The following is a 27,658-nucleotide window of genomic DNA, read 5'->3' as shown; positions in this document are numbered from 1 at the left end:
ACGCATATGTAATTGTGCGTTATGATCTAGTTTCGTATATGGTCGTAGGAAAATTAATTAAACGCATGGTGTTTTATTGCAATAAACATTTGAATTTTCTCACAGCACACCTCTTGAGGAATAATAACAATAAAACATTTCCATTTCATGCTCTTCCCACGCATGGAAGACGGCGCCGAGAGGGGAAGTAAAACACAATGTCACTAAATTAAAATTTATTACTGGCAAAAACAGGGGAAGTAATAGTGCAAACAAAACAGATTCACAGTCCGTAGACGTCGCCGCCTTTTCGGTAGTCGGCGTTGGCTTGGATTAAGCCGGAGGTGTTGTACAGGGCGCAAATTATGGAACCTGCGTCGGTGTAACGTTTGGTTTTGTGGCCTAGGGCTTCTAAACCGGTGACTACTTGCTGAAAGTGGGATCTTGGTGGGTTTTCAAATGGTTGAAAAATTTGATTTTACCTGTAGTGTGCCGTATTCGTACTGGATTTGCATGGGGTAGAGCTGGTGGTGGATTCGAGGAGCGTCAATAGCCTCTTTGATATTCTGGCCGAACCAGAGCGTGCGCATAATTACCTGAAAATAGTCAATAAAATTATTTATTTTGTTATTTAATGGAACCACTTTGATTAAATGACCAACACATTAGTATGTTAATTGCTTTTGGATAATTTATTAGTCTAATTCGATCGCTATTTTAATCAAAAATGTGCGCCCTAGGGATCATAAGTGTTAATTACGTTGGAATTATTTAAATGGGATTAAATTATTTTTCATTATTAAAATTATTTTATTTTTATCATTTATTATAATTATACTATGCAATTAGATTGGCAACATTGAATTAATTATTGGCGGTATAGGATCACGGCTATGTGATTGACAATTGAGTATAAAACTGTGACGTTTGAATTTGGTAGACAATGTTGCCAAATTAAGATTTGTGACTTGTGCCCACTTAATGACAAAAATCACATTATGTTATTCCACATTATACAGTGTTGACAACTTAATTTCAAAGTCGCAGCCCACTTTAATCAGAAATTTAATGATATAAAATAATATAAGGAATGTAAGTTTATCTTCATTTTCTCAGCATTTAATTCAATCTGCGTTTTCTTATATTGTGTGATTTTCTGGTTGAAGAATTATTATGTTCATTGACGTATACAGGATGTTCCGTTTTTATTGTTACAAATTTAAACAGGTGATAGGATATTCAATTCTAAGACAAAAGTTTCCTATAAACATGTATCGAAAAATGCTTGATAAGGGAGCTACACCCCCTGAATGGGGGGGCTAATATAGGTTTTTGCTAATATTTCAAAAACCATTTAAGATAAAATTACAAAATTTGCTACAGATGATAATCTTTATACACCTAAACGAATTCAATCATCAAATGTCGAAATTTTTAATCAGGGGCGTCCGAAACTGGTGAGGTTTAGAGTAAAAAAATACCCTATCTATTTTGGCTCTAGTTTCTTTAGTTATGCATTAACCAAAATTGTGGTCACTTTGAACAACTCCTTTAGATTTAGGCAAATTAATTTAATTAATGTTATTATTGTTACTGTAATGTAATGTTAATTAGTTGAGGTTGATTAAAAAATATGCATTTCTTGCTTTTATTATTCTGTAAATTCTGATTTATTTGAATGTTGTATTGGTGTGTAACATAAATTTTAAATTAATTTTATTGAAAAACAATAAGTCGCATCAACACAAAAGAGACTTTTCTGTGATAAACTATCAAACTTAAGATTTTGTTGCTGAAAGTACCCAGAAACTAAAGCCAAAATAAATAGGGTATTTTTTTACCTTAAACTCCCCCAGTTTCGTACGCCCCTGATAAAAAATTTCGACATTTGATGTTTGAATTCGTTTAGGTGTATAAAGATTATCATCTGTACCAAATTTTGTAATTTTATCTTAAATGGTTTCTGAAATATTAGCAAAAACATATTAGCCCCCTTCCAGGGGGAGTAGCTCCCTTACCAAGCATTTTTCGATACATGTTTATAGAAAACTTTTGTCTTAGAATTGAATATCCTATCACCTGTTTAAATTTGTAACAATAAAAACGGAACATCCTGTATACCACTAAGTCTATCTGATGATGAAAAGCTTCCTTTCAATTGGTATAACAATGTCTTTGTCACTTTGCCTACAGTGACTTGACCATATTGTCAAAATAATCTCCTGAATTTTTCATATTTTATGCAGTATGTATGTTTTTGTATTTTTTACTGCGGATTGTTATAATTTATAATAAAAATGCTTATCGTGTGAAGTTTTTAACTGATGAGAAATCTTGAACGTTGAACCTTTTAGAAGCATTTGAATGCTTTCCTCTTTTGCATACCAACAAACACCTTTAATAAAAATGTCTTGATTTGATGGATATCCGCAGTGTGCTATCCTATTGAGACATCCGGTGTTAAACGTTAAGCAATGGCCAACATATTTAAATACTTGTAATAACTGTCTAACCTATAGTTGTAAACACATTTATAAGTTTTATGGTTCTACCTTTTATTACTAATTTCCTTTCGTATTGAATATAAAACGATTTTAAACATCATTTAAAATTTGATTTATGGGACATTATTTTAGAAACAAAAATGAATTTTTTTCACTTACCAGCGCAACAGATGTGGTAATTTTGGTTCCCCCCGAAGCCCCCAGAACCAATTTTACGTCTCCATTTTCATCCACTAAAATAGTGGGGCTCATTGATGACAACGGCCGCTTTCCCGGCCTCAATTCGTTGTTCGGAGATCCAGGTAAATTGAAATAATTTTGAAAATAAGGGAACGAAAAATCGTCCATGACACTGTTTAAAATAATTCCGGTTTGACTAGAAGTCAGACCAGCTCCGAAACTGAAACAAACGGCATTTTTTAATATCATACAGTGTGGTATTAATTGAGAAGATAAAGCAAAATTTCTTGCAGTTTAAATTTAGCCTACTCTACAAACATCAAACTCAGATAGTAAACTGAATTTCTTGTAATTTCATAAGAGAATTAATTGAGCGTTTAAGACTAATTTTTTTAATTTTTTTTTGTGGAATAAAAAACGAAAAAATTATAAAAATAATCAAAGATAGAAACACTATTTTAAATATCTATAAGTTCTAAGACTATAAGTAGGTAGGTACTAGAAATTATTACTTATAAATAAAATCTCTAAAGAACGTAAACAATAGAAAACCTAAAATTTTACAAATTGTATAATACAAGGTTAGTCACGAGAGGGTTATTTCTGAATTTGTTCTTGCCGCAACCCATTATACATATTGCAACAACTTCTTGATTTCAAATTTTGAAAATAATTATAACATAACTAAATCCACGATAGCTGTTATTAGTCTTGTCTCTGTGACATTATAGTAAAAAAATTATCTCTCAAACGATGCGACATGTTTTGTTATGTTTACCAACCGACTAGGCGCATGTTTAGAAGTCGATGGTAGACACTTTAAACACCTTTTATATTAACTTAACTTGTTAATTTATATGTTGAATTTTGATTAAATATAGGTTATCTGTCAATCTGACATTTCTGGCAAATTTATCCAACTTACTTTGATTTGTAATTTTAAAGAAATAACATATTTAATTTAGTACTTTGTGAGATTGGTATTGTTGATTGCGGCAAAAAAAAATTCAGAAATAACCCTCCCGTGAATAACCCTGTACAAGGTGATTCACGAGGAATAATGAGCCTGACTAAATTCTCGATGCACCACAAGTTAAATCTCTTCGCAAGTTATTTTGCGACAACTGTAATGTTGGTTGCATCGAAAATTTGGTCAGGCTCATTATTCCTCGTGAATCACCCTGTATATTAAGTAAACGAAAACATAACAATTGCAAAAAAACTCGTTTTTCATTAATTCAAAGCCAAACTGCTTAAAATGACTGCTGATTGGGCAAAGCATTTTCAACTTTATTTCATTCAAAACTTTCTTCTACTCTTATAAACGTAGTAACACAATTCTACATTCTTATTCTTCATCTGCATTAGAATGCTTAAAAACTGTCAAATCATTTAATAAATAATTTACTTAACATCAAAATAATAGTTCTTTACGTTGTTTACGTTCTTTATACGCGTAAATACCGAATCCTGACGACAGGCAACCAACTATACATATTAAATCGGTCTTATACTCATTATTTTTTTTATCCAAAAATGTTGAGAAAATTCATATAATATTAGTTTTAATCTTGCTGTAAGTGGTTTTCTATATTGTACAGTTACAAAAAAAATGAGTAATAAGGTATAATTTTTTTAAAATAACTAGTAAATAGGCTAAAAATGTGACTTACGAGTTCAATTTTTCTTACCTACATTATCTTACAAAAAAGAACATACAGGGTGTTTTACACAACTTTACGTTTAATGTACGCACCCAAATATACAAAAGTCACAAAACACTCGATACAAAAAATACACATCGAATTATTTAATTTTTGGAAACTCATGACAGTAGTTGTCAAACTAATCACTGTTTCATTAATATTCATAAACTACAGTTTTTCAGAAACAATTATCATTTGTTCTATCAAGAGACGTCATGAATATGATTCTAGTTTATCTATCTTAATCACTAACTAACTAAAAACGTTGTAATTTTTTAAAGGGTGAACAAACTAGAGAAGATTATCCAATTTTTCAAAATTTGTTATCGAGTTCGTATCGGAATATGTTCTGTTGATTGTATCCTATAGGCGCAGGCCTCCTAAAATTATGTGAAACACCCTGTATATTAATTTTTATTGCACTACCAGCACTTCGACTAATTTATATCTTAGATAAAACAAACACAAATTATTTAGAAGAAGTTAAATTAAAATTTATTCTGGCACGTTTAAATCAGTTTAATATATTTTTTAAAGAATTGATTTTATTGTAAAAAAAAACAAACACAAACAGACATCACATGTTTTGTTTCAGTTTGTTTCGTTACACAGATTTTTTAAATAACTTTTGTTTATTATTTCTTTTAGCTTCAGGGCTCAGGACTACTTTTTTTGATTATTTGCTGGCGCTAACTAAGTCTTAGGAGACCAGATGATTTTTTTTTAATAAAGAATGCCCTTATCTTAAATAAACTTGTTTAGTTAATGGTTACTTATGCATAAACAGTACTCAGTCTCAATACACACTTCAGCTTAAAAAATTAGAGTGAAACCCATACCAAATAAAAATAAAAAAACAGATTATAAGATTTTGGCTTGTTTTATCAATTGCTCTTATTTTTAATGAGAATGTTGCTTATGCGTATATAATATTTTAATAAACCGAGGATGAAAGTCACGAATTAGCGATATTTTTTTAAATAGTATTGTCGATATAACAATATTTGGTTAAATCAACATAAGAAATCGCATGATGAGATTCTACTTTTGAGATTGTTTAGTTCGATTTTGTTTTTTTTAATTCCGCAAAATCGGACCACAAAAGACACTTATTTGATGAGAATGCAAGTATTTTTCTCTTTCTTCTATTCCTCATACTCACTACAAATTTACGGAACTTGTAACCGAAACAGCATCCCCATTTTCGGCCAAAACGGAAATATGTGCAGTGCCATGGTCCTCCTTACTGTAAAACACGGCACCGTAATCTTTCGGATCATTACTGGTCGAATTTTCTAGAATTTCCTTCCTTATACTTTCAGCATATTCATGCGAAGTTAAATTATGTAATAACTGAAAACAACAAACCATTAAAATTTTATCACTCTAAAATAAATACAACTTACTTCAGAAATGTGTACAAAGTCCACGTCGCCTAATTCAGTTCTTTTAGCATAAGCATATTTAAAAGCTTCGATTATTTTATGATAAGTCCGAACTGTGTTATGGACGCCTTCAAGATCATGCGGTTTGAATTTAAATCCATCGAGAATGCTTAAAATGAATGCTAAAAGGGCACCTGACCCTGGGGGTGGAACCGAATAAAGTTTTTCGTGGTGGCGGAGCTCCACTTCAATGGGGTCCATCCATTCGGCCCTAAAATATCAAAATTAAATTAAACACAAAATGAATTATTATTTAGTTAACTCACTTGTAACTTTCTAGATCTTCTTTGGTTATAATACTGCCAATTTCCTCCAAATCTTCCAACAGCATTTTACTCAAAGTACCATTGTAAAGATCGTGTCCGTCGCTTTTCGCGATCATTCGTAAAGTTTCACACAATTTCTTGGGAACTATCGTCGAACCCATCTTTTTGAAATTACCTTCAGAATCGAAAAACCACTCCCTATAAACATTAAAATGTTAAATTCGATGTGTTTTCCTAATATTTGAAAACACACTTCAAGTTCGTATCGTTGACAATTTTGGCGTCTCGCAATGATTCGTATTGGTGTTTCGACATGTTGTAGCCCTTTTCGCATAGTTCGATACTCGGTTCGACCAGTTTCGACCATTCGAGTTTACCAAATCTTTGGTGGGCCGCTTGATAGCCTCTGAGTTCACCAGGCACAGCAATTGCTAATGCCCCTAAAAATATTTGATTGTGAAATGTGAAATTATTGATTACAAGTTACTCACCTTTTCGGGAAATAAACTGGTCATCTTTATACATATCCGGTGTGGATTTCAGAGGGGCTTTCTCCCTTGCATTTAGCGTGAAAGCTTTGTTTTGGTCTTTGATGTAGATGGTCATGAGGAAACCGCCGCCAAGACCCATACTTTGCATTGTGTATATTCCGTTGCAGAATAACGTGGCGATGGCGGCGTCCACGGCACTGCCATTTTGGTCAAGGATTGATCTGAAAAAAACACCAAAATTTAAATTTTATAAAAACAAAAAATATCATATGCAACCAATTATACACCGCCTAAAATGAAATTGCGCAAATTCTAGATATCTTGTACCAATTGTGAAAAATTTGTAAATAGTCCAGTGATAAGAACAAGTTTATGTAATGCACAACAAAGTAAACACTTTTTATTAGATAGCAAATCTCTAAATTCGCTTACTAAGTGAATATAAATCTTAAATAAATAATAAAGTTGTTTTGATGTCAAAATAACAACCAATAATGCATCTATCGCATTTGTTTATTTTTAATCTTTTGTAAATCAACAAAATGTTTATATATTTATCATAGCTATTTTTTACAGCAATAAAGATAAAAATATTTTTCCATGCACAACAATTCCAGCATAAAAATAACATTAATTGACATTAATATTATTAAATTATTTGGGAGTGTCTCCACTAAGAAATCATTAAAAAAGAACAATAAAGTAATATTTGACTTGTATGACATAAAAACAAATGTCACGGGTTTAAAGTGGATGTGATTTCGAAATTATATTGGCAACTAAATAATGTAAATATAATTGTGATAAAAATATTGGCAACACTGAATAAGTTTAATTTCAATGCTTTTATGGTTTCTGCCTAATAACACTTGATGTAAAAACCTCCGGTAAAAAAATTATTGCAAATTAACTTTGTTAATAAATAAATAAACATTAGCCTGGGCCCAGAAGCGGTACACCCTATACCCTATGGTCAAAAACAGTAAACAGTACTGCACCTTCTTTTTCTATACAGGCTGTTTTGTAAATAGACCACCAATAAAAAATGTCAAGTACGATAAGATACCAGAAATATTTAAAAAAATGTTAAAAGAACTCTATCTACAAAAATTTTCAAGGTATGAGAGTTTAAATTTGGCAATTTGACTATTTATTTCTGTTGGAAAAATAATTTTACATGATCTTTTGCTACAGATTGTTGAAAGAGGAAACAAAGAAACTGTATCCAGCTGAATTGTAACTATGTTTAACGTTATTTGTAGCTTTTATTGACAAAGTTTTTGTATCTTTACTAAATAATTATGAAAAAATATACCTAAAGTTGCGGTCAATTAATTCATAGTGGCCATTTAATATATTGTAAAGTTGGCAGCCCCTAGTCCACCACCTCTAGTGTGAGGGTTGTGTCTATGTTGGCAGCAGAACTAACTAACTGTCAACAATTGTGACAGGCGCAGTAGTGCAGTAGATGTTATATGTGAAGTATTCTAACCCGACTTTTTCGGAATTGTCATTTTTGATAGATAAGTATGTCCCTAAATAAACAATTGGTTGTTTAAAGTTGGATTTACACAACTCAATTTTTACAAATTTACACAGGGCCACTATGAATTGACCGCGATTTTAAATAGGTAGTTTTCTTTTTTAATTTATTAAGTATACATTTATAGGCTTGAAGTCTTATTTAATAACTAGGAAAGGTGCTGTAGGTATCAGTTATTAATCATAAAACAGAGCAGCTGAAATAATTTTACTCATAAACATTATATAACGTGTAAACACTCAACGACCCAACAAGGTATCTACATAGAATTACCGAGAACTTCCATTGGCTCCCCACACAAATTACGCAAACTCTATTATAAAAAACGTCCCAAGCCATAACTTCATTAATTTTTAAAAAGATATGACAATACATATTCTTTGATCAGTGTTGAACAGTTTCTTGTAAACAATTTTTTTGGGATAGACGTTCATCAATATAACAAACTGTGAAATTTTATTCCAAGGTGTCTATCATATCTTTAAAAATAAAGGAGCTATGCCTTGGGGCGTTTTTTAAAATTCAGAAGTATTATGGCATGTTTTGAGGTTCAACATTATCTTCTCTACTTGTTACTTCTGGAATACTCCAAAAAAGATTTCAGATTTAATTAAAAGAAAAAAAAAATGGAAATACGTCCATGGCCTGCTATAATTAGAAACCAAACAAAGCGCAATCGTTGACCCTGCGCGCACCTCTACCCACTCCACCGTACCAACCTTCTGGAAACTTTCCAATGTTTCTATAGCAAAGCAACTAAAAATAAAACACCAAATCAGGTGTACAGTATTTATTGAAAAAATACAATACTACAAAAATTAACAATAATTTAATACATCATCGACTTCAACACCATTTCTACCAACACAATATCATGAAAACAATCGCTGTCTCTAGAGGTGTTAAACGAAATCACAAAATCCTCAAAACTCGCCACTGAACGTCTTTGGATATCGAGGGAAATCACAGATAGGAACTCGAGATCAATGCTTCGCCCGTCTATTCTGTTCCGTGTTCATCATCTTCGTGACGATCTTTCTGGAATGTCCATTGGGGTCGAAGTGGTTCGTGTGTTCACTGACCTCCTTCTTGGATCTTTGTTTGCCGCTATGGCCGCTGTAGATGTGCTTGTCGTACAAGAAATTGTAGTGTTCATATTCGTCGAAATGAGCTTCGGACATTTTGTTTACTGCACGAAATATTTTCACTCTCAACTGTCAATTCAAACAACTGAAGCGCACCACAGCCGCCGGTATTTATAAGCATTGACACGCATGCGCAGTGCTGCCAACTCGAGGTGCACAAAGTCGCAATTTCCGCTGACTTGCCCATAAATTAGTAATTTTTAATTAATAATACAGTAATACACGCATCCAAAGGGAGAACAAAGTTTTTTATTCTGAAATAATGTACCCGACACGTGGCCTTGATTTCATATTTATTTCCATTGTTTGTTTATTTACTTTCTAAATTAAAGTGGGCGCTTTTTGGGTCTTTCTGAAAATGTTTTGTATTGCCAACTGTCATTTTATCGCTAAGCCACGTGAACTTGATTGTGACCATGATATTTTTGCTGACTCGGTTCTATAAATTTTTAACTGATTAATCTTGTTTTTATTGCGTCTAAATTATTTTTTTCAACAATCATGAGTGAAGTTGAACTTCACATATTGAAATTAATACACGAAGTTAGTCATTTTTATTAGGGCACGAAATTAGCAACAGTGCATGACACACACTGACAGAATCATGAAACAACTAAATTTTGAGGTATTTCAAATAATTAAAATAAATATTGCATACATATTCTTGTATTTAAAAACCAGTCGTTCCGCACATTTAATATAAAAATAACCATTTTCGTAATTATGTGCAATATTGTTGTTGTTTTTTGTTATCAATGTTATCATTGAGGTCTTTTAATTACCTAGAGAAAAATAAGGTCACGAAGAAAATCCTTATGATTAATAAGAATGAAATGAGAAGTAGAATAAACAAATATTTTAGTGTTAATAAAATAAGAAAAAAAGCACTGTTTTATTTTTAAATTAATTTTGAAAGAAATACTCATCACATGACTTGTTTTTTACAATCTGCTTGGACCATTTAATACTTGAAATTTTTTATCTCTCGACAAGAACCTATTTTTGTATGTTGAATGCTAATTTTTATTTCACGTCTAGCAGACACGTCCTTAATTATAAGCACGAAGCAAAAATAAATTTTTGACGACTAAAAAAAATGCGGAACTGTTTCGAATTGTTCTGGAAATCAGTGAATAGCAATTAGCTTCGAGATTATCATGTGAGAGGTGGTGTCGTTCTAGAACTGGTATAGCGGTTTAAATTTCTAGAAACTTATTGTTTTGTAACTCACTTAACATTGAGTATTTATCTATATCAAATTCAAAAGTGACGTAGATATAAGGATAAAAGCAGACAAATTAAATGAAACGATGCGGAATAGTAAAAGTAGATGACTTTTTCAAGATCAAAAGTATAACGGGTTGTCTGGTTTTCTCGGTTTTAATGTAAAAAAATTAACAGAAAGAGTAGTTTTTGTTAGATACTATAGAATTAGAAGTTTGTTTTTGTCTGATTGGCCCTCGTATTATTATAATTTTAGAGTACTTATTAGTAAATTTTAGCGAGTCACCTAAATTAATAAATATTGTCTTAGATTACACTTTTTGAGTACTTGTAAAACTCATGTAAAAACTTTGATAATATGTCTCAAAAATAAAAACATTTCGCTGTTTTTTTGAATAATCAATGTATATTTAATATACTTGTATTTTACACAATAGAACAATATATTATTTTTTCTATAGTTCGAGGGTGTTTTTTATTGCCATTTTACAACTCAAAAATGTTATAATAAAAAGAAGCGTTTGCGTTGCAAAATTCAAGCATTTTAATTTAATTTAGTTTTTTTTTTGGAGCAAATTTAATTCTCTATAATCCCTTACTATACACTTTTCTGTAACATTAACCGTTTACTCTGTATTTTACAATAAACATGACATTGCAAAAATTAATAATAATTATTATTTATAATGAATTTCTGTTGATTTTTTTTCTCATAACGGCACAACCTGTAAATTCGTTATATCATCAGATAAATATCCTGTTGCAGTGATGCCAACATACGAATGTGAAAAAGTTTATAATTCTGTTGAGAATTCTGTCATTCTTGATATTGGAATATATTTTAGTCAAAGTCAATCTACAGTATTCTTAATTATAGTCAAATGAAACTCTTAAAATGTTTACATTGTAATACTTGATCGTAGATATTTGTATTTCCACCTTATACACTGGATCAACAAAAAAACGAAAATGTGTAGAAAAATTTAATTTTATAAAAACTGACATATGTCATAACTCATAACGAATCCTTACTGTTAAGACAAACACTTCGAAATAAAAAGAAACTAGAATAGATTTTACTGAAAAAAAATTCCCATCTTTTAATTTTCTTTGAATCAATTTCTCCGACACAATAGTGGGTTAATGGTTTTGTTATTGCATTGTTTCGAATAAATTATTAGGGAGTTTCATTTAGGTCGAATAAAACCTGTTCGGTATTATTCTGTTTCTGACATATGGCCAAATTTTTATAACAATTTTGGAAAGTCGTCTAAAAGAAAGTAGAGCACAATCAATTTTTATTATAAAAAACATTGATACGTTTAGGAAGCTTAACAGAAATGGACAAAAACTTCTTATGAGTATGACTTCACACAAACTAGAACTTCTTCCTCGTCCTATCTATTATCATTTTTTCAAGCAATTCTTTCACTTATTTATCAGAATTTAATTAATTTTTCCTATGGTAGACATATCATTATTGTCGTTAAAGTATCAGTGTATATTTATGATAAAATAAATTAATCACTTGATCTAAAAACACAAAGAAAATCCAAGGTCCGCCCTTAATCATTTGTTGTTTGATGTATATTGATGAAAATCCAAATATTTAATAAACTGGCGCAAATCTCAAATTATTGCGCAGTAAATAATTCAAACCCTGATTGTTTTTTTTTTTAATTGTTACATTATTTATTAACCGTGAAAATAACCATAGCATATTACTTTGTTGGAACAAAACACTATTACGTAAATGTTGATAAGAAATTGATAAACAATAAAAAACTACCATAACAGTTCGGTTTTGTTATCAACGGGAGGATTTTTCAAGCATGTTGAGGTTGATGTCCGCAAATATTTGCCAATAATAAAGAGATTAGCATCCAGAGTGCATTTACAAGGTTGTCAGGTTTCCCAACATTTGCTAAAACCTGATTTATGACAAGATCCAGATTCCGTGTCGTGTATCAAATCATGTTTCATGACTTGTTATGAGTCATTATTTGTTTATGATTGGCCAAAGCAAAGTCACGAGATATTTGTAAATAATAAAAACCAAGTTCATTAGTTGTGCTAAATGGAAAGATGAAGTCAGAGTAGCAAGGTGGTGCAAATATCGCATGACGTCAAGACAAGTGAGCCTAATTTTTGTGAATTTCCATTACTTACTAAAAAAATACTAATTAAATAGTATTACCTACGAGTTGCTCATCATATTAAAAAAATATCTTTAATCGCACTCATCCTTATGAAAAAAATTTTGTCTATGAAAAATCACACGGTGGGAATTTATTTGAACAAACAGTATGATTTTTCTCAAAAATTTTACACAATCAAATAAGCCTGAGTTAATCCAAAAAATGCACTTTTTGGTCCATAGTTTCAAGTTTGAGACTACTATTGTCTGGATTACTTACCTATTCAATCACATTGAATAATTGAATAACAGTAATTTGCCTGTTGCAACATTAAAAAAAACAAATTATCCCAACAATAGGCAATAGAAGCTTGCTAAAAAGGTCAGGTGGTGTCAGTTCACCAATTTTTAGTGATATTTTTAGTAACTTAAACTAATATTTTAGTAACTTATATAAAATCTTGTTTTATTTTATGAAGTGAGTTAGGCAACCAACATTACTTCAATGTTTAGCAAACCTGTATTACAAATTGCGTCTGAATTTTAACGTTGGTGTTTTACTTACTGATTTCTGGTTGCAAACTTTTCGTCCCAAAATTTTCAAAAACTGTTAGCAGTAAAGAATTACAGCCAATTTCTTGGGTTTTTGAACTCAAGTCGTACAATAAATAATCTATGTACAGGCTAAGTCATTGATAATAAAAACCCTGACCGATTTTCAGATGCAACCCAAAATACATTCTCACAGACAATTTGGCTTTTGTTGTTTGAAAAATTTATATTATTAAATTTAGATCAACGTAGTTGTTAACATGTTATTCATAAAATTTAACAGTGTCATCAATTCAACTTTTTTTCTTGATTTCAAAATACTCAAACTCGGACAAAAAAAAAGCTGTTAATGGTATCGCTGAGAATGTATTTTGGGTTGTGTCTGAAAATCGGTTAGGGTCTTTATTATATATGACTCATCCTGTATATGGAGAAAAAATATATTTTTCTTTTGGTGCACTCAGTAATAGTGTTCGTATTACTAGTTGTATTGCAATTTCAACAATTTTATTCATTTCATTAAGCTTTATATAAAAATAAAAAATGTACCTTCCAATTTGTGCACATGCTGCCCCATCAGCACATACCGCAGCCCTCTTAAACCTCCTCAAGATCGATGCTGATGCCGGTAGGGCTTTCTCAGGATTCGGGGGTTTCAGCTCCTCCTCCTCCTTATTTGTACTAAGGAACCCATAATGATAGGCGAAAGCGATACAAGCGATGATAATAATTATGATAACAATAAAGATGATACAGCGTTTTCTTGCTCTTGGGCTGGAACAAAAAAAATAATAAAATAAATCTTCCCGGAAATGGGAAACAAGACCTACGTTTCATTGCCGCAAACGTGTGTGATGTCATTTGACAGTTCGGTCTTGCACACTTTATTTTTTCTTTTACGCCATTTGCGTTGGACTAGAACGGACTTTTTGGCGATGATCGGTGCGTTTAGGAGATGTTTGAAATCAACCATTTTTTAACATCGCGAAATGTCGAAAGGACGAGTTTTCGTGCTACATGCTGACTGATGGCGAGGGTGGTCGAGAAATCGATGTAAAATTTTGATCTTGCGCAGTATGAGCAGAGTTTAAAAGTTTGAATTTTCGAAATTTTCATCAAGTGTGGTTAAGAGAATATGTTGTTACAAAAGCGGCGCTGAAGGGTGATACACAAAAAAAATTCAACAAAATTGCTAGTTAGTAAGTGGCAATTGCCAGTTAGTCTGTTGCCAGATATTAAATTGGAAACTGTCAGTTAATAAGTGTCAATTGTCAGTTATTAACTATCAATTGTCAGATAATAAAAGTACAAATTTCACCCCCAAGGGGTGAGTTTTGCTGCCTTTTGGAATAAATTCACCAAATTCTGAAGTGTAATTTCTTTGGGCGTTTATACAGGCTGTCCCACGAGTAATAATGAGCCTGACGACGTTATCTATGAAATGTAATGTTGGTTGTTTCAAAAAAATTTTCAGGTTCATTATTATTCGTGGGACATCCTGTACATACAGGATGTCAGAACTCGCGCCCCAGAGAACAATTTGAAGTAAGATAAGATACCAGGAATATGGAATTTTTTTTTTTAATCTGTCAAAAAATTTAGACATTTATTTTTTCACATTTGACATATTTTATAGTTATTTTATTGATACTGAAGATCTTGTACCTATACAGGGAACGCCAAAACTCGCGCCCCAGAGAAAATTTTCAAGTAAGGCAAGATACCAGGAACATGAAAAAAATGTTTAAAAATTCTGTCAAAAAATTTTGATATTTATTTTTTGACATTTGACACTTTTTATGTCTATTTCATGATACTGATGATCTTGAATATGTTTTTTTACAATTATTTAGTAAAGGTACAAGAATTTTGACAATAAAAGCCACCTATAACATTAAACAGAGTTACAATTTAGGATACAACTTCCTTGTTTCTTCTACTAATAGCCTCTAGCAAAAAAGACTTGGAAAATTATTTTTCCATCAGAAATAAATGGAGTCAAAGTGCAAAATTTTAACTCTCATAACTTCGAAATTGTTATAGATAGACTTTTTAACATTTTTTACATGTTCCTGGTATCTTACCTTACATGGCATTTTTCTCTGGGGCGCGAGTTCGGGGGCACCCTGTATAATAATGCCTATATTTCATTTTTTCATATTTTAGTGTATCTTTCATATTTATAGCCACAAATTGTGTTTGTTATTGTCCCTAGAAATTTTGTTAAAATAATTTGGTTATGTTTTCATGTTGAAATGTTGTCAAAATTTTGACTTTTATGAATTTTGTGTGCTTGTTTGCTCTTTAAAAGCATTTTAATCGTATCCCTGAGAACAGACTTCAGGACATCACTACCTTATGTCTAAAGACAGAATTCAGTGCTAATAATATTGTTAGAAGAAAATTAGAAACACACTGCAAGAAAGTACAATGTTGTGCGCAAAAATGAACTTCTTGCTAAGAAAAAAGGCTGAGCATAAAGAAAAAAGTTATTTTGTAAAAGATACAAGCAGATTTAGGTGTTATGAAGATTAGCAATATTTTTTTAAACAAGCTCGAAATTAATTAATATTCTAAATTCTTATTCACGTTTAGTTTTAAAATTGTTACTCCTTGCAACTGGACGCAATAATTTAGTTGTGTTTTTTCTCATTCATGTTTATTTTGTATTATCGTCAATTTCTTTGTAAAAATAGATAATGTCTAGCAAACCAGTATAACAAATTGCGTCTAAATTTTAACGGTGATTTTTTTTCTGATGTAAACTTGCATACTTTTCGTGTTCACATTTCCAGGAACTGTTAGCCGTACCGGGTTTGTCATCCTTTTTATGTGTTTTTTGTCTTAGACGATTTTTTGCTAAGGTTTCATGAGATTGTTTTCAAATTAAATCAAAAACCCGAACCACTGACCGGAACTGACAACTTCTTTTATTAAAATTACTATGAATAAATTTGTTAGTGGTGCCAACGTTAAAAAAACTGTTTGACTGTTTAACAATGAAATGGAAAAAACTACATTCTTTTGCAGCTTCCATACGTTGGCTGTATTAGTCAAAGAAATGTTTTTTTTTTACAAATATTATTCAGCGGAAGAGCTAAAAGGAATCTAATGATCCAACAGTGTAATTGTAATTGTGTTTCTAAGAAAAGCAAAAATATATGCGTACCTACTAATGAATTATGACGTCACATTTCTGTAAAAGGTAACACATTTTATAAGCATTTCAACTACAAGTTTTCTAATTGTGCTTTTTGTACAATATTTCAATAGTCATTGTTGTAGGTGTTGAAAATAAGTTTCTCTCTTTTTTTTTTGAAGTAAATGTTTCATTAAAAGTTTGTTGTAGTGGGTTCTGATATCTTAACTAAGAGAAATATACTTAATTTAACAAAGGTCAACAAAAAAAGACGGGAAATACTATCCAGAATGACGTTCCTTTGTAAGTATTTACAGACTTGTTGATAATTGATTGTGTACACATAAGAAAAAACGTTCTAATTATGCAGCTATCAATAATTGATTATGTAAATATTTCAATCTAAAAATTTAATTTTTTGATTAGCAATGTCGGTATGCAAAAAAGAAATTTATAATTTTCTAACTAAACATCAAGATGAATTTTTTAATTCAAAAATTAAATTTTCGCTGCTTTCTCTACTATTACAGACGAAAGCTATATTGATGTAACACATACAGGGTGTTGTAAAACTCACGCCCCAGAGAAAAATGCCATGTATAAGGTAAGATACCAGGAACATAATTTTTTTTTTAAATCTATCTATAGTAGTTATTTATTCTACGAGTTTGAGTGTAAATCGGACGCATTATTTCACCGAGTGGATTTTTAAACCACGAGTGTAACGAGTGGATTTTTAAACCACAAGTGTAACGAGTGGTTTATCATCTACGAGTTGAATACAACATTGTATTCTTCGAATTAAAGGCAACAAGGCTTAAACTTGCTTTAAAAGAGTTAAAAATAATCTGACGTTTCGTATTGAGAAATGCTAAACAGTTGTCAAAACGTGAGAAAAACCTTAAATTTTGACAGTGTCGAAGAATAAAAATTTTTAAATCATGAAAGTTTAAATTTTTCATTTTGAATTTATTTATTTTTGTTGCAATAATAATTTTCCATGTTTTTTTTTGCTGCAGACTATTAGAATTGGAAACAAGGAAGCTGTATCCTAAGTTGTAACTCCAATTTACGTTATTTTGTGGCTTTTATTGGCCAAATTTTTGTACCTTTACTAAATAATTATGAAAAAACATACATAGGTATACAAGATCATCAGTAACATACCACCAAATAAACATAAAAATTTTAAATGTCAAAATTTTTTTACATATCGAATTTTTCAAATATTTTTTCCATGTTCCTGGGCCCTAGTCCACCAACGTCTTTGAAACTTTACATTTTGCGCTTTGCACTTTGCAAGTGAAAAATGCAAAGTTGGAAAAAACTTTGGTGGAACAGGGCCCTGGTATCTTATCTTATTTGGAATTTTTGTCTGGGGCGCGAGTTCTGAAACACTCTGTATATCTATGTACAAAATTAGAAAACTTAAATCTTACATTTAAATGACCCTAATACTAACTAACAAATAAACGTGTTTAATGCTTAACGAACTATACTATGATAAATTATAACATTATTATTTTTGACATATGAATAAGCCGAGTGATTACCTATTATCAATACAAGTTCCATGGGAAGTAGTCACGTTTTACAGCTTATTAACTTGTTAATAGTGGATTATGTTATTAGGTGTAAATGTGACACTTTATGTGGCGAAGTTGAATGTTTATTTACAGATAATTCAGCTCAGACACACAAACTTACTTTTACCCCGAATAACATATATTACTTTACCCGCAAACGTCTTCAGATAAATTAAAAATTATAGGCAAAAATAAAAAAATGTTATTTTATTATATCGAGCGATCAAGATAATTTGTAATCGAGTTATCTTTGGATCCGAAAACGTATGTCTGTAAAATGACAAGTCGAAAGTTAAAATAGCATGATCAAAAAGGTGATGATTATAATCACTAAATTTATAATTTATCTTCAAAAAGAAACTCGTATTATTATACGACGGCGACTAATTCCAGCTCATTTTGCCGTTTTACCTTTTGACTTGTCATTTTATTTGACGTTTCACGTGCAGTTAGACATACGTTCTCGGATGCAAAGGTGACTCGATTACAAATTATCTTGATCGCTCGATATAATTTTCATATGTTTTTCCGTTTCTATGGGAGAGGTAAAATGTTTACTTCCCTGGTAGGTTAGATATATTTTTATTGTAATTGTGAATTTCGACAGATGGGAGAGAAAAATGTTTACCTTCTAGGGAGGTAATTGATCACTTTTCTTTATGAAATGATAATGGAAAAATAGCTTTTCCTATGACCCTAACAGAAAGCAAGTTTTTCCATCTTAATTTTAAAAAGGAATATGGCCAATTACAACACAGGGAACTAAAAATTTTACCTCTCTTTACTCTCGACAAGTCTTTAGCAGTAACTTCCACCTGTAAGAGGAAAATATACACTCTCCTCCCGTGTAATACTAATACAATTCTCTGTTTCATATGTATTTCACGTTTGCTATGATGATTTTGTGACTCTATTTTATCAAAAACAGTACTACAAAATTAAGCTTTGTAACTCTGTTTTTGGCAGCTTTTTGTGCCATACTTTTACGAGCACAGACTGCCTACTGTTGTTTTTGGTAAGAAACTGTTGTGAATCAATATATTTCAGCAAAACTATGCATTTACAATACTCGCTACTACATGGTTCGTGTTGAAAGTGTTTGTAACACTTGTTTTTTAATCGGTATAGTCGTACTATTTTACCCATAAACGTCAAAAAGTGACACTTCTATTCATGGGTAGAGCTTATTCCATATCTGGTGGCAAATTGTCAGTGACAGAAAAGACACTTGGAGTGCGCCCACTTGGTTAAGATAAAAAAATACATGGGCGTACTTTTTTTCTCTAAAAATTTTGAAGACAAGGATTGTTAGGAATATCATTTTTGAAAATTCTTTTCATGCCTTAACAATTTAATAATTTGTTCATCATTCTTCATCTTATGTACGAGTACATATTTATTATAATTTTTTAAAGAATAACAGTAGCTTTGAAATATTATTTCATACGACACCTATGAACAATATTTTTTTTAATAGTAAACATATGTTTAGTGTCAAAATTCTATAGGTAAAAGTAAAATGACATGAGGTAAAAGTGTAACTTCTTTAGATCAATAAAAGCAGAAAATACCAGACAATTGAATTTAAAATTAATCAGGTTTATCATTTCACATACATTGTTTTCTGATAAAAGTGAACTATTACTTTGCAATAATGAATTGCTCTGTCAGGTTAATAGAACTGGAACAAATTGCAAATTGCGTCAAGATGAGCGATTGATAAAGTCCATGAAACAATTCGATTATCTGACGGTAATCTTGATAGGAAATACTTGATGACAATGCATTTTTATATATCTATTAAATTCTATTAACAAAATTAATGAATTTTTTTTATGAAATAATAATAATAATTCTTGCAAAATAATTAAAAGTGACATTAACAATGATCATTTCATGTGACAATAATTGCTTCTAATTATAACGTGAAATATTATATAACTCTTGTGTAATAATTACGACAATGATATGACGCACCAAAAAAATTGCAAGAAGCCGTTTCCTGCACTTTTTTTCACTAGTTTGAAAAACTACCACATACCGTGTCCGATTTTGCCTTCCGACCACCCGGTACTGATCACGTGCGTCCGCCATTTTCCGGCAAGACGTTCCTCACAAGAGCTGACACTTTAATGGTATTTTCGTACGCAATACCGTCATAATTTAGTGCGATAAAAATCAGAGTCAACAATCTCACCAACATCTGATCATTCAAAACTTACAATCGAGTGGTTCCGATGGTGCCTTCGGCAATGTCGAGCGATCTTATGGTCATCTCCAAGAGATAATATAAACCAGCACAATTAAACGGAACAATGCATGGTTGGGATTCTCAAGAGGTGTTGAGTCTGGTCGGCGCGCCGGCCACACTTTTCTACTTCCAGTCGCTCAACTGACCGTCGAACAGATTTGCTAAATCACAATAGCGCGCGGCACACCTCCGTACAATTTATTTCCACCATGTGTTCTTGGGCAGGCGAGAGTGGTAAAGGTGAGTGGAGCAAATGGTGTGCATTTTTTTCAATTGATTGACCGCCGGATGGGTGCTCTATTACGTCATGGGTACGGTGGCCTACTCCACTCACGTGTCATTTGGGTCGCTTGGGTGCTTTGGGGACAGTGTTGTAAACTTTTGGTGGTTGGTGGGGATGAGACATGGTTGAGTCATGATGGTCAAGTTTTGATATTCGAGGTCACAATGGTGTAACAGCAATTCTTCGGTTACTCGTCACAAGAATGATGATAATCATATTTTTTATTGGAATCCAAAGAAATGGTTTTAGTTACATCAAACCAATAGATTGCTCTTTTTTGATCAAAGTTCGTCATGACTTAAAAATTAAGTTGGCAATATTAAAAAAATGTATAAATAATTTATATTTTTGAATTTTTGCTAGTTTGTAATATTAGATTGTCAACATAATTACCTATGGTTCTATGGATTCAGGTTATTTATATCTGCGGTATGGGCTTTTATCACTTTTTCTTTCCTTAAGAATCTAACTTTTTCGTATAATAAAAAATTTAAAAATATTTTATCTTTACTGAAACATTTAAATTTTAATTCATTATTATTATTATTAATAAGGATGGTACTATTTTCCATCAAATGGAAAACTACACTCATTTTTTTATAGCCAAGGAGTTTTTTTATAACTGACTATGATTGTGCAAAAATTTTGATGTACAAACTCATCTAAAGTCTGTTTTTTTTTAATGGAAATTACCAAGTCAAAATTTTAGTGAAAAAATTGGTAGCAGCTTGTCTCCATAGCCACAAGTTTTGTTTGCTCTTTGTTTTTGTCCCTAGAAATTTTGTTAAAAAATTATGGTTATGTGTTCAAATTGAGACGTTGTCAAAATTTTGACTTTTATGAATCTTGTGTGCCTGTTTGCTCTTTGAAAGCGCTATAATTGAATACCTCAGGACAGACATCATTACCTAAGGTCTAAAGACAGAATTCAGTGCTAATAATTTTGACAGAAACACACCGCAAGTAAGTACAATGTTGTGGACAAAAATGAGATTCTTGCTATAAAAACTTTGAGGAAAAAGGATGTATATACAGAAAAAAGTTATTTAGCAAAAGATACAAGTAGGTCTTATGATGATTGGCAATAAATTTTGTGTAATTGATTGACATGAGCTCAAAGTTGATGCATTTTATAAATTCTTCTTCAGCTTTAGTTTCAAAATTGTTACTTTTTCAACTCGTTCCTCAAAAACGATGCACAAGACACTAATTTAATTGCGTTCTTTCCGACGTTCTTCCTCATTCATGTTTATTTTATATTCTTGTCAATTTCTTGCTAAAAATTAAGAATGTTTAGCAAACCTACATTACAAATTGCGACTACATTTTAACGGTCCCTTTTTCTAACTTCCTGCTTGCAAACTATTCGTTTCCAAATTTCGAAAAACTGTTAGTGTACCGAATTTGTTTCTTTTTTGGTGTTTCGTCTCTAAATTTTCTTTAACGATTTTTTGTGTTGACGTTTAATGACATTGTTTTCAAAATAATTCAAAAAACCGGAACTGCCACTTCCTTTATTAAAATTACCATAAATGAATTAAGTTTGTTTTAAGGTTACATTATAATAATAAAAATCATTTATGAATGCAGCGAAGATGAGTAGCTACAAATAAATTAATAAATTAATCAAGTACAATTGCCCTGTATCCGTATGCAACTTAGGGCCAGTTTTATAATCGAATAAAAGAGACTTTAAATTAATGTTTGTTTAGAATGTGAATTTTTTGTCAACAAGTCCGTAGAATTCCGCACATTCTAAACGACGTTTAATTTAAAGCTCCTTCAAATACGATTCTGAAAGTGACTCTTATTATTTTTAATGAATGCAGTAATAGGTTTCTATAATATACGGTGGTTTGTAATTCGAGCCATAGAAAAAAATGCCAAATCAGATGAGATACCAGGAACATGGAAAAATATGTTGACATTTATTTTTTTACATTTAACCTTTTTATGTTTATTTATTGCTACCAATGATCTTGTATAGAGGATGTTATCTTATTTTACTTAAAATTTTTCTCTGAGGTGCGAGTTTTGAAACATACTGTATAATTTTGGAATTTTTATAGCTTGAATTTTTTTAAGCTTTTTTTATGTTTCTGGTATAAAATAAAATGCAACAATGTTTATAATAACTAACACCTACTACTACTATTACAATTACTAAATTTGAATACACAGGGAGTAATTGGGTAGTCCTTCAGAGTACTGAAAAATTACTTAAAAAATTTTGACATTTATTTTTTGACATTTGACATTTTTTATGTCTATTTAATGATACTGATGATCTTGTATATGTTTTTTATAATTATTTAATAAAGGTACAACAATTTTGCCAATAAAAGCCACAAATAACACTAAACACAGTTTTAATAGCCAGTACTTGGAAAATTTGAAAAGTTACTTTTCCAACAAATATAAATAGAGTCAAAGTGCAAAATTTAAATTCGAAATTTTTATAGATAGATTTTCTTAAACATTTTCTTTGTTGTCTAGGGCACCGTCCGATGATACAGTCAGGGAGGTGCGCGACTTTCCAGACACTCTGTATTTTCCTTTTAAGGCTTAACTTATCGTTTGCCAAGATAGGGAATTTCAATGCATTTTTCGAAAAGGTTTTTCTCGGCTATTATAAGGAATTTTTTGGTTTTTATTTTTTTGATGAAACCATTTTAGATATTTCTAGGGATATTGTTATGTAGCTAATTTAAATTCTTATTTTTTATATATTTTTTAACTTATTTTTTATAATAAAATTATAGTATTTATATGGAAACTAACAATGTCCTTCCTACATGTACCAAAGACCTTAAGAAAAAAAAAATGAAATCATTCGGATAATTAATAACTGAAAAATCTCTTGTGGAAAATATTATTAACTTTCGTAGTGTGAAAATCGTCTTGTCTCTCTCAACCCTAGTTCTTTTTCACAACAAACTGAGCTTACCGTAAGCAGGCCCCCATCACCGGTTTTATCTGATTTATGACCTTACAAGGGATGTTTCGCATCTATAAGGAAACAACTAAAAGTACAAGCTGTAAAATTAGGTCATTTTAAGAATTGATGTAAAAGTTGAATAAATTTAATAAGACAATGTATTTACACCAGATAATTCTATTTTTCACCAAAAATTAAGTCTAATTATTATACAGAAATGGTAGGAATAACTTGAAGCCCTTTTTTCCTACTGGATACCTGCTATGGGTTTTTTTATCCGTTAGGGGTAGTTACTGATATGATGAAGTTTACTTATTGTCTTCATAACAAAATACTGTTTATTGCTTGAAGGTATGTAGGTAGAGAAGAGGCTTATTAAAAACAAAAACATTAATAGAGTTAATTAATGAACGGCTTTACACGTAGGTGTAAGGATGAACCAAAAGTAACTCACAAAATTCATGGGTCATTTTTCAAAAAAATCCTTAAACAGGTCGATTTTATTTATATAAATGCTACATTTTGACAGTATTGTAACATTTATGACGTCATTGGATTTTGAGTAATGACGTCATCATTAATTATTTAAATGGTAACTAACAAAAATATTACCAAAAACAGTAAAGTTCGAGGATTATCTAAAAAAAGTGACCCATAAAATTATGAATTTTGTGCACTACTTTTAGTTTACCTACGTGCCATTGCTATTGCTACACTGGCAACATCGCAACTTGCGTTTTTGAGGTGAAATAGGTTAGAAACATTTGATTTTTGTGTAAAAGAAGAATCTGTTTTACAACTGAGTCAGAAAGTTTTACTATTTCACACAGAAACAGCATTGTGAAAAGTGACAGAAGTGACGATAGTTATGGCACGAGACATAGACCAAAAATCCACAGAAATTTAAAAAAGCTAATATTTAAAGTAAAAATATTATAAGTGTCTAATTAGTTTGTTTATTCTTTGTCACTGTCAAAATCTACGGTTTTTTTTTTCTGTGTAACGAGAAACTGTTTGGCATTTCTCAATACGAAACGTCAGCTTATTTTTAAAGATTTAAAGCTATTTAAAGCCTTGATGAGTCTAATTGGAAGAATAAAATGTTGTATTTAACTTGTGTAACTTCTTGTAAATCGGTTTATTTATTGCACCTAGTGGATGACAAACCACTCGTGATTTAATAATCCACCTGTATAGCGTTCGATTTACACTCAAACTCGTCGAATATAACTATAATAGTTATTTTAATTATGTCAATTCGATTATTAATTGGTTTTTGATATAGACGCAACATAAAAAATATCGTACTCTAAACTTGACCCTGAGGGCTTATTTTGTTTATTTATTAATACAAATCTTGCTTCAAATATATATCTCAATTGTTCATACTGTCTGACAATAATAACAGCAATTCAAACAACAATAAGGTTTACAATTTATTTTTAAGTTGTTTATGGTATGTATTCGGTCAAGTTTGAGTTGCAAAGTGTTCTATATGGAATGTTAATTTTATCAGTGTGTATGATGTTAAGGTTTTTGGGGCCGTTGTATTTTCTCCTCATGCTAGTCTCAATTATTTTTTTTATCCACAATCACTCTATAAAGAGACTTTATTCTACACTTTAGATGCGTATAAAGTACCACTTTATCCACCAGTGGAATAAAGTAACTTTATTCCACTGTTAGTAACCAGCGCACTGCGTAACAGCTTACTACGTTTAACCGAAAGCACATTTGGCGTGACGTTTAAATGTTAGTTTAATGTTTAATTAAGTTTGGAATAATTTGGGCCTGTGATTGTGGATAAAACGTTATATTGCAGTCGTGTGTTAGTCGCGTTTTATCCACTTAAGAAAATTAACCGCTCGAGCTGACGTTCTTGCGGTTAAACATTTTTGCTTGGGTAAAATGCTATCTAACGCACTCTTACAATAAATAACTATTTTCAGTACTAGCTGTAAAAGATACCATTATTTTAGTATATCGAGAGGTTATGAAGTTGTTTTTCTCTCCTAGTAGTCAGTAATCATTTTCATTATGAACCTAGGGCTATATTACCATCACAAGTACTAACGGAAGTATTCCGAGATGAAATTAATACAAAATCGAATAAAATAATCTTAATTTTTTTCATCAAAACATGAGAATAACTCCAACTCTAACGCTTCTGTCTATGTCAAAACTATCAAAAGAACAAATGGGTTTATTTCTTGTTAAAATACTATCGGTAATGAGGCAAATTTTAACACTTTTTTTCCTTTTTTTGCAGTTTCCTTGTTATTTTAACAAATACATATTTTATATTATGAAGTTAGGAAATTCCTTTAATAATTGCAGTACAAAAATAACATAACTCCATTTATGGTAAAAATAAAATAATACTTCCAAATTAAGGTAATAACTCAGGTAAGTAATTAATTACTGTAGGTAATAGTGAATTAACAAAAATAAGAGTTGTTAATTAGATGTTACATTTGAAGCAACAATTGCATCACTAAGTAAGGTTATATTTTTTACCGTTGTATTTCTGAGTAAGAAATATGCTAGTAGTGAAAAAAATATTATATAAAATACGGTAGAGAAGACTTTTATAGCCCCGCATTTATTATTTTCTGATATGCCTAGCATTGAGCTATAAAAAATCTCTTGTCTACCTTGTGACATAATATACTATTTATTGAAAATCATAAAGTAATAATTAAATTACCTTGCATGTGAAAAGCTGGAAAGTGTCTTTTCAACTTTATTTAATCATTGATATTAAATATCCCGTTTAAGTTGGGAAGTGGCCACTTCCCGACTCGAAAACTGCTAAGAAAGTGATCACTTTCCAACCTAAACTGTCATATGTCATGTTGCTCAAAATTTGCTAAGTTCTTTATTGGCTTTCTGTTCGTTAAGAAGAATGATGATCAATAAAATAGTATACAAACCTTGGTGGTTGTTGTTTCACCGTACTTGGTTAGCAAATTTTGCCTTGAAGCATCTTCCACCATGTACTTAATCTACTATTTATTATTACTAATTAACTATTAGCTTGAAGTTATCACTATTTAGAAATTATTTTTTTAAATTTTTGGCTTAATAATACATTTTTTGTATTGTAAAAAACATGCATGCATAACATAGCAGTCTGTCAAAATCTAAAATTTTGTGATAGTTATAAACATTAACTGGAAGGCAAAAGTAATCTATGTTATAGTTTTAAATAAATAATACATTCAGGTCTAATTTTTGTGATTTTCTGTACCAGTTTAACACAATCTTTAAAAATAAGCGAAATTCTTGACAACAATAAGCTGTGATTAATGAATTTTAATTTTTCTGGTTTACGTTAAAAATGGTGGATGCGCCGGCATAATTTTCTAAAGAAAGTGATGTAACGTATTAATAATGTGATTTTGCAATTTCATGTGTAGTTTTAATGCTCTTACTATTTTCTGCGTCAGTTTGCAGAGATTTCAAATGAAGAGCATCGTTTTTTGTCGGATCAAAAATTGTAATAATATGGAAAATATTTTTATAAATGGAATCTTTAAGTAGAAAAATAATTGTATTGAACCACAAAATTACTTTAAGTGATAAAATAATCGTCTGAAGTCCAGCTTTAGTCGCATGAGTGATCAAGAATAAGAGAAACAGAGCGGGAAATTTGAAAAATTTTACAATCAATAAATATAAATAAAATAAATCTAGATTCAATTTACAGGCCGATCTCCGCCCAATTAACTGGAAGCCTGTATGTAGCAAAATAATAAATTACCAGCGATTTGTTATAGATAATAAAAATTGAGTATACATTACATTCCTATTACTTTCTACCATTCACACTATCAGCAATTTCACGGTTAATGTCTCCTAATCCCCGCCTTATTCTTATCAATACAATAAACACGTTTACTTTTTATTTCATATCCTTAAGTTTTATGTTGTCGTTTATAAAAAACTTTTATTCCAAAATTGGAAACGGTGCTTTAAAACCCCAAGTGGAACTCGTGGAGTTTGACCCAGAAATGAACAACACGGGTGAGTTTGTTTATGTTATCTTCAAGGTCATGTCTGTTATTTAATTACCGATAACCTTATAAATCATAGTTGAAATAAAGAATTTAAAATTAGTCGCGGTGGATGCTCACATTGCAGTTATTGAATTTGTTGTTTGAATATTTGCATTTCCTGTGTCATTTGATAGATTTTATTGCATTTTTGCAACAATGTCACGTTTATGTCAAGCTAAAATCAATCGTTGAGGCGTGAAATAAAATCTTTACTTTAGAGTATGTACAATA

General features: G+C 30.8%; 3 protein-coding genes across 7 annotated transcripts in view; 1 reads left to right on the top strand and 2 right to left on the bottom strand.

The window, feature by feature from the left end:
• Positions 1–200: 200 nt before the first annotated feature.
• Positions 201–20,374, bottom strand: LOC123004447 (scoloptoxin SSD14-like). Of its 3 annotated transcripts, none has more exons than XM_044397726.1 (10): positions 20,120–20,374; positions 13,722–13,946; positions 6,572–6,792; positions 6,334–6,520; positions 6,081–6,278; positions 5,776–6,025; positions 5,532–5,722; positions 2,643–2,883; positions 462–575; positions 201–409 (listed from the first exon to the last, which is right to left on the bottom strand). In XM_044397726.1, exons 1-10 carry the CDS (start codon positions 20,170–20,172, stop codon positions 263–265), a joined length of 1,827 nt encoding a protein of 608 aa, XP_044253661.1. In that variant the 5' UTR covers positions 20,173–20,374; the 3' UTR covers positions 201–262. The 3 variants fall into 3 exon arrangements, with proteins under 3 accessions (XP_044253661.1, XP_044253662.1, XP_044253660.1); XM_044397727.1 differs by lacking the exon at positions 20,120–20,374 and adding an exon at positions 19,939–20,065; XM_044397725.1 differs by lacking the exon at positions 20,120–20,374 and adding an exon at positions 14,003–14,303.
• LOC123004452 (nuclear protein 1) lies at positions 8,890–9,354 on the bottom strand. Its single transcript, XM_044397736.1, has one exon. The coding sequence runs from the start codon at positions 9,293–9,295 to the stop codon at positions 9,098–9,100; it is 198 nt and encodes a 65-aa protein (XP_044253671.1). The 5' UTR covers positions 9,296–9,354; the 3' UTR covers positions 8,890–9,097.
• LOC123004450 overlaps positions 12,562–27,658 on the top strand; it is a 64,785-nt gene continuing 49,688 nt past the window's right edge. The window contains exon 1 of one of the 3 annotated variants that reach the window (XM_044397734.1): positions 12,562–12,618. Coding sequence is in view for 2 of the 3 variants with exons in the window: in XM_044397730.1 (XP_044253665.1) it covers positions 27,221–27,395 (175 nt within the window). In the remaining variant the exon portion in view is untranslated. Of the gene's footprint in view, positions 12,619–20,218; positions 20,389–27,220; positions 27,396–27,658 lie in introns of those variants that run through there. The other 2 variants (XM_044397732.1, XM_044397730.1) reach the window with 2 other exon arrangements.

Source organism: Tribolium madens, unplaced genomic scaffold (genome assembly GCF_015345945.1).
Source record: "Tribolium madens isolate multiple individuals breed KSU strain unplaced genomic scaffold, Tmad_KSU_1.1 Scaffold_1;HRSCAF=32;Tcas5.2_LG8, whole genome shotgun sequence".
NCBI classification, from domain to species: domain Eukaryota; kingdom Metazoa; phylum Arthropoda; class Insecta; order Coleoptera; family Tenebrionidae; genus Tribolium; species Tribolium madens.
Note: the sequence above shows the minus strand (reverse complement) of the source record. Positions and strands in the feature narration are given on the sequence as shown.

Bases quoted from the DNA above. Each gene is read 5' to 3' on its own strand.
- LOC123004452 (XM_044397736.1), bottom strand. From the start codon at position 9,295: ATGTCCGAAGCTCATTTCGACGAATATGAACACTACAATTTCTTGTAC.
- LOC123004447 (XM_044397725.1), bottom strand. From the start codon at position 14,145: ATGGTTGATTTCAAACATCTCCTAAACGCACCGATCATCGCCAAAAAG. The intron at 6,521-6,571 runs GTGAGTAACTTG...AAATATTTTTAG, and splicing joins CCAGTTTATTTCCCGAAAAG to GGGCATTAGCAATTGCTGTG. The intron at 2,884-5,531 runs GTGAGTATGAGG...CGTTTGTTTCAG, and splicing joins ACAAGTTCCGTAAATTTGTA to TTTCGGAGCTGGTCTGACTT.